Source organism: Brachionichthys hirsutus, unplaced genomic scaffold, assembly GCF_040956055.1.
Source record: "Brachionichthys hirsutus isolate HB-005 unplaced genomic scaffold, CSIRO-AGI_Bhir_v1 contig_1401, whole genome shotgun sequence".
NCBI classification, from domain to species: domain Eukaryota; kingdom Metazoa; phylum Chordata; class Actinopteri; order Lophiiformes; family Brachionichthyidae; genus Brachionichthys; species Brachionichthys hirsutus.
The window spans coordinates 36,689-44,478 of NW_027180712.1; the positions used below are offsets into that span (position 1 = coordinate 36,689).

The window sequence follows — 7,790 nt, forward strand, 5'->3', positions numbered from 1 at the left end:
GTTACCAACACAATAGCAGTAGAAAGTGACATAAACACAGTTATCAGTGATATAAAGCATTTTCAGTGACAGACAATAACCGTACAGTGTTTCAAATTCCAGTCATCACAATAAAAAGAGATCTCTTAATGCATTTACATGTGGAGGGGAATGCAGTGGGTGGTTACGTATAGTTTGTTCTGGACCAATAATCATGAAAAATAATGTCGTTATCCCATCACAACAGCAGAGGCATGGAACCACAGACGATAAATGGGGTGTTCAAGCACACATCGTCCTCCTTCTCACACGCAGCCACTTTGAATGACAAAACGGTAGTCAGAGTACGATGAGGCATCTCCTTCAACGGCACAGCTCACTTCATTCTGTCAATAAAGAGCAAGTAGAGATAGATATCATTAATCAGCCAATGGCTTACCAGTGTGGGTGTGATGATCGTTGCGTGACCACGACACACAAGTCGTGTGATCTGAGCCCATCACCATCGTCAATGCTAACAATACCTGCAGTGACAGCTGTATGCTACTCCTCTGTGAGGTGCACTGGGACCAAAGCTGTCGCACATGGTCAGTAGGGAATACAACTTCTGATTGGTCAAAAGGTCATGAAAGCCACTTCTGATTGGTTGCCAGACTTGCATCATGTGAAAATGTTGTTTGCTTTGCTATAGTCGGCCTTTCTTAGCTTTTGCCTACAACCTGGAGAGACTGGTAGGGTCATGACATCACTTGTCTAAAACCACGGCCGTCCCGCCAGACTTTAGTTACTTTGTTTTGCGGGGGGGGATACGGTAAATCACCTAACTTTGGGGCTAGGTTGCGTTTTCTCCATCCAGTCACAGCCCTACTTGTAAGTACACAATGAATGCACCAGTTAAAGGGTGAAATCCTCCTGCTGCACAAACCGCATGTCAGTGCCCATCACATTGTCAAAAAGCATGTTGACTCACAGACAGGGAGATACGAAAGTGATAGGTGATGTCCTGGAAAGACAGCACAGGTACTGACCACAGGTGACTGGTCCCCTTAAGGAAAATATAAAGAATGTCATGAGTCATTCGCAGTCGTTCACCCTGTGAGAAATACGAAAGCTAGTTCACATAGAAAATTACTAAAAAAAAGAGAATTTGTTTTGTGGATTCTGATTAAATGAACAGTTAGTTACCTTTGTTGGCACACGTTTTCCTCCATAGAGGGGCGTTTCTGTGTGGTTTGGACATAAGCGCCCCTTGGTGGCTCCACACTGTTGAATCCACACGCTGTTTGTGGACCTGCAATAAAGTACATCGGCTTTATGTCTCTGTGATATGTCTCGTATATCGATAACGTTAAAATCCAGTTTTGTAGTTGATGTAACACTTGTGCATGGAAAAGCTATTTCCAAACAATATGCTGACACTTTCTTAGTTAACGAGTAGCAACTACATTCACTTTTGTTCCTGACAGCATCACATGAAAGCTCTTGCTGATTTCCAATGAGTTTTCCCGCATCGGCTCCATTTAAGTTAAAATGTATTCATTAAACAATTATCAGTAAAGTGTTTTTGCATACAGACAGAATCATGTGCTTTGCTCGGCTGACCTACTGTCCACTGACCACAGGAATACTGCTTAAGCTATATTAACTACTTGATTCGTTGGTAGTTTATCTATTTTCCACACAGTTATTCCTAAATGACATGGTTCTTCACCAGACACCTGATGAAGAATTAGAAGTCATAAAATGAAGCATCGCCAAACCATGTATAGATTGTGTAATGATTGAATACTCACATCATGTGCAAAGTGATGTTTGAGATGGAGGAATTTCTGTTTCTGGAGAGCAATACTGTGTAACTGGAGTTGGCAAAGAGAAAAATAGCATCAGCACCTGAGCTTAAACTGTACAGTCAGATTAGTTAGTGAGGAAACATTTGAATTCAGATGCTCTCATACAGTAAAACGGCTTTGAATGCGAATCAACCAATGACTTAAAGAAATCTCTCCATCGTCATCAGCACACCAAATAGAGAATATTCTTTGGAGAAATGGTTTTCACTCCCACAGCCGAGCTCTTGGAGAATTTATGTTTCAAGGAGCGCTGAAAGCACATTCTGGCTGCACAATCACAGCTGAAAATGAATTCCATTTCTGAGCATATACCTGCAGCTCTCTGGTGCGGCGCAACTCTGTGGTACGATGTCTTGATTTGTCTCCATGACATGAAGACGAGACAGAGAAGGAGAATACGTTCCTCCTGCAAAAGTAAGACAAGCCGCCCTATGAGCACCATAACACGGCATTCCATTGTTCAGAATATAGATAAGCTTTTGTTTGCTGCTGTTAAACAAATGGCTTTATTGTGTGTGTTTACTACATTATGTGTGTGTATGTGAAGAAAAGGCCCAGGCTGGGTTTACAGATATACCCTTTTTATGCAGGCTGCGTTGTCTACGTGACGCTGGCTGACCCCCCGGCAGACGGTTGGTGGAGTCCACTCTGTCTAGGTCTGTCGGTACTGGCTTTTTGGACTTGGCAAAGTACAAAGGAGTTGAGGTGTGACTCAGGCGGTTTCTACCCCGACTCTCCTTTTCCATTATTCTGGACTTGCCCTTCTTTATAATAGTGCTTGGAGTGGGAACCAAGCTGCCTAAATCTAGATAGGGAGGATAATTAAGATGTTACAAAGACAAATGAAAGCTGCAGGGAAAACCTCTATTTTCTAACTGACCTGATGTGGATTGGTTGATGCTCAGTGTCCGAACTGTAGTTGATTGGTTGTTTATGGGAGGAGTTGAACAGCAACCTAGATGATTTGTGAGAGAATGAATGAAAATGATCAAATCTTAGTATAATATAAGGTTTTCCGTGTTCTATGTTTGGGTGGTTATCTCCATTTACCTGGTGAAGTGGTTGTGGATGCTGGACTATATGAATTCTTATGCAAGGATCCCAGTGCAGCTCGGGACCTGCACCAATAAGACGGGAGGTCAAGAGTATATGTTAGTTCAAATATAAAACCAATACATTAAAGATCCAATGAACAATAGGGTGTTTAGATACATGACCTGTAATCACCTTTTAGATAGGATAAAACAAACACTCAGTTAAACGATCAAAAATAAAAGCCAGGATATGAAGTAAGTATAGCAAGAAATTCAGGTGCTGAAAGGCATACCATAGGCAGACAGGAGGACAGAAAGGTACAGTGGGAGTGAAGATGGGCACCCAAGAGACGTAGAGAACACAGGAAGGAAAATGGCTAGAGAAATCAGGAACACAGTACGGAGGACATTGATTAAGAAGTGGAAAATCGATCATCAGAATAACAAGGCCCGATTTTCCGCCTTAAGATTCCGTACCCATCTTTCTCCGTGACGTCTCCTCTGTGGTGAAGAGTCAGCACGTATAGGATGGACATGGAAATGACACTGTGGGGGAAGAGATCCCATACAAAACCAATCTTATACCACTACTCCACACAGATGAAACTGCTTTTTGTTCCGCCACCACTCCCTCAGTCTAACCTGAAGGCCATGACAATGACCAGGGCCAGGATGGCGCCCTGCATGAACCTCTGGCTGATGCAGCCTTGATCTGGGAGTGAATTCTGCAGCAAACACACAGATGGAGTTACATCTCCCAATGTGAAACAAACTTAAAGACATAAATACATCATCATCATCATCATCATCATCAACACAGACCTTGCTCCCAGGTCTCACTGTCTTTTTCTTGAGTGGCCCACTTCCTGTTCTGCTAAAATAACTCCCTGATTGGCTACATGAAGAAAAAGAGAACAGTAATTATACACGTTGTTTCCGCTCGTTCGAGATTCCCCCTCCGGCTCTGAAATCCCTCTGAGGTGGGCTCTGGCTTCTTTGCTCTTACCTGACTGTGCTTCCACTCACGGTGCTCTTCATGCTGTCAAGCCGACGGATCTTGGCTAGTTTGCGGCTCCAGCGCTCCAGTTCATCTATACGAGTCTCCAGGTTGTCCGTCAGCTTGCATAGCTCCTTCACTGCTCCCACATTCTCCATGAAGATGCGTTCCTTTGAAATCAGAGCTGTTTAGTGTTTAGGGACGTAACGTTTGTGCACCCGTGTCCTGCATCTGCGCATTTATTACCTTGTTGACAACTAGCAGGTTGGGGATAGTTTCTCCGTTGGCACACACCACATCACCCCCCTCCTTCACCGCTTCAGGCAGGATTTGCAGAACCTCTTGAGCGATGACTCCTGCAAGACGGTTTGGATAGGTGAAAACGGGCAACAGTATAGAACACACGTACAAAAATCCACACAAAGTGATGGGAAAATATGACTTTACAGTTATAATACAAAGTGAAGTGTGCAAAGTTATGAGATGATAGTGGAACACACGTGAGATTGTTATTTATGAGGTGGTTACCAGTGTCTGCAGTGTTCTCTAGGCCCACGCTGGCAGCAAACTCAGGCTTGTATTGATAATGGACCAGCCTCATCTGAGAAATCCGTTTCAAATTGTCTGTGGTGTCGACCTACACACAGACAGGACGACGGTGACATCCGTGCACGTGGTATGACAATACAATGCTCATTTCACAGACGACATTGTTTGCGTGTCACATGATTCGCGGTGACAATCGCTTCAGGTGCACGACGACTCGTGCTGACATATTGGACGCACAAATACAGACCCACATTGATACACACTGAGAGTCATCCTGACCTCTTGGACATTTTCTTTGGCCCTGATGTCAGATGGGTGTACCAGGGAGCCCATGACCTTCAGATTGCCGTGGACGACAAGCGCCTCATCAGGACGGTCCGTGTTTATGCCGACTCTGCCGTGGTGGTACACCGAGTCCGGCAGCTGTCCACGCTGCCACAGTACCTCGTTGTCGCTTTCAAACTGTCCCGGGTTGGATGCCTGTAATGGAGAGACAAGGGAGAAGGTGCACAGACAAACGGCGCTTGAGATATTTCTGAAAATATGTTAAAAAGTACTGCTACAACATATTTAAAGAAATACTTTGCAATTATTGGACAGTATGCATATTCGATTTCCTGCAAAGAGTCAGATTAGCAGATCTACTGGACGCCATCTGAACTGCTCCTAGTTAAAAACATGGGCCAGTGACCATGCAGTAGACCCCCCCCCCCCAGTGACCCACTACAATTTATAGTTTTTACAAGTAGGCTATATGTTTCAATTTAAAAAAAAAGTAAACAAAGACAGCAGTTAGCAGTTTTGTGTGTTTCCAATCTTTGTGTAAAGATTTGAGGCAGGAAAGCAAATGAGCATATTTCCAAAAATGTTGAACTATTCCTTTTACGCAATTTTAATACTTAACATGTGACATTAAAGCTTAGTATATGTTAAAATTCACTGGATAAATAAAATATTTCACTCATTTATGGTCTCCTGGAAGGGCATTTCCAATGTTAGCATAATACTATATTTATATTTATATATATAAGATCAAAAACTGCAACACGGTTAAACAAAAATATGTAATTAGTTATTTAATTTGAAGGAAAAAAAACACATTGGTATGTACAGCAGAACCATAGAAACGTGCTTCATTCATAAGAGATATGATTGTTGTAGGAGGCAGACAGACATGGCTAGACGTTACCCTGACGATGATCCTCTCAGACGCTTGAGCAGCCACAGTGTAGCTCTGACTGTGGGACTGAGCCTGCAGCGCCACCACCAGCATGAAATATCTATGAACACAAAGACCCGACGGGCGGATGTGACAACCGGAGCTCTGACAGGAGCAATGCAAACCACTTTGAAAAGGACGGCACCATCTCTCACCTCTGGTCAGGGTTTGGTTTGCCCTTCTTCCTCATGTTATTCGATGTGGTCTCGCTAAAGTGCAGTCGCCCCACCGTGACCTTTGTGACCTGCTCTGAAGGAAGGGTGATCCTGGGGGGGGGGGGGTGAGCAGAGAGGATTTAATATCCAGCATAAGCAGGAAGAATCATGACCGAAAGCACAAGTAGCTTTAATATATGCTGTCAATTTGCGTGTTGCTTCACTGTGTGTGAAAATCAGACTCACAGCACAGGCTTGAAGGGTCTCTTGCTGCGATCCGACTGTGACTGCTCCACGCTGATAGACTGATTCACGGCCTCCATCTGTCATTGAAATAAAATATACGCTAAATATATTGAAGAGATAATAATATGTTTCATGTCATTCTACTGCTTAAGTCACTTACCTTGACTCCGTTAAGTTTGAGATAAAAGCAGTCGATAGGCTGCAGACCGTCATTTGTCTTGATGTACTTGGGCTCGCCCACCATGCCTACGTAGACCGTCACTTGGAAGTGGTTCTTCTTCTGGCAAACGAAGGCGTCATCAGACAAGGAGAAGTTGAAACCTTTGTCGGCATCAACGCGGTAGGTTGGCATTGGACTAAAAGGAGAAAAAAAAAGATGCCGAGAATAAGATGCTCCAAATTCTTGTAAATGAATGAGGTTTTATTATCAGGGGAAAATATATGGCCTGCTTATTTAAGTAAAAGCCTTTAAAGATACAGATGTGGATGAGGATACATCCTGACACTTTTAAACTCCTTTAGTTTTCAGAGATAAATCTATTTAGATAAAGGTTTCCTCATTGGTGGAGGGCCCTGCCTGGGCGCCGCCGTATTTCGGACTTGGTGGCTTTACTCTACAACCATGAGGCCCATGGCATGTCTAGAACACTTAATAAATCTAATTAAAAATGAACGAAAAGCTCTGCGTCCTGCGTCGCTATGTGGGCGTAGTGTGCTAAAAGTTGTGATGGGCAACCAGGTGGTTTTGATAACATATCTGAAAAGTCGTGTGAGTTCATTTTAACCTTCCTCCCTCTCTATCCCTCTTTGTTTTTTGGCATTGCAGCAGCAAAGTAGGTGTACACTAATTTTTCCCTTTACCCCTCCTCACGTTGTCTTTCTAAACCGAAACCCTATGCTTGTTCACTCCCCCACACGGCTCACCTCGGAGGAATTTGTAGACCTCTACAACCCTGCCCTGTACTTTGCCACTCCTGCTGCATACACTGTTGAATTATTCATTTTTTCCTGTTATTACATGCTTCATTTTTCGCTCTCTGCAGATCACAATCTGCCCCCCCCCCCTCCAACCCCCCAATGTAAACCTCAATATTTAGAGCTATATTTAAAATATATTCCACCCACAGTTCTTTGCAGTTTGCATCATATAGTGGCGTCCACTTGCTCTGCAGGTGGGGTTGCCACTTAATGCACTGATAGTTTGGGTCCAGGTAGGCGTTGTCTGCATCCTGCAATAAACCTGTAACAAATTCAAAAGCAAGCAATCAGAACGAGAACGAAGAATGCTAAGAATGTCAACAATTGTTCCGTGAAAGTCTTGATCTGTGCAAGAATTCAAGGGTAGATAAGAGCAGGTGAGCGAGAGGTAGAGGAGGAGAGGAAGAGTAGAAAGATGCCTTCCTACCTGGTTCTTGTTTGATGATACCTGTGAGGATTTGGCAATTGAGGGTGCTGTTGGGAGAGTCTGAGTGCTTCCTCTTCTTGGCCTGGTGAGCAGGGATGCCACTGTGGGAGGAAACGGAAGCAGAGTCAGACGCTACACAGTTCACTCCACCTGCCCGTCATTCCTTGTGCTCCATATAAACTGGACACAACAACCCTCCTTCCCTCACTCCTGTTTCATCTTCATGACTCACTCCTGCCCCTGAGGATGCTGCAGCAGCTGATGGAGCATCTGCGTCTGCTGCAAGTCTCCGCTTCCGCTCGTGGCTGGACCAATAGGATATTGTGATATCATGGGCTCAGGCTTCAGGTACATGT

At 44.0% G+C, this 7,790-nt stretch overlaps 1 protein-coding gene across 1 annotated transcript; it reads right to left on the reverse strand.

Moving 5' to 3' along the window:
• Positions 1-284: 284 nt before the first annotated feature.
• LOC137916520 (myelin regulatory factor-like) lies at positions 285-7,788 on the reverse strand. The gene is made up of 23 exons (XM_068759511.1): positions 7,667-7,788; positions 7,435-7,535; positions 7,155-7,269; positions 6,190-6,385; positions 6,030-6,106; positions 5,784-5,894; positions 5,584-5,689; positions 4,689-4,889; positions 4,389-4,497; positions 4,107-4,216; positions 3,870-4,030; positions 3,686-3,758; positions 3,506-3,588; positions 3,341-3,409; positions 3,157-3,240; positions 2,880-2,947; positions 2,710-2,784; positions 2,407-2,634; positions 2,142-2,235; positions 1,773-1,835; positions 1,165-1,270; positions 950-1,024; positions 285-365 (listed from the first exon to the last, which is right to left on the reverse strand). The coding sequence occupies exons 1-23, from the start codon at positions 7,786-7,788 to the stop codon at positions 285-287; spliced, it is 2,508 nt and encodes an 835-aa protein (XP_068615612.1).
• Between the last annotated feature and the right edge of the window lie 2 nt (positions 7,789-7,790).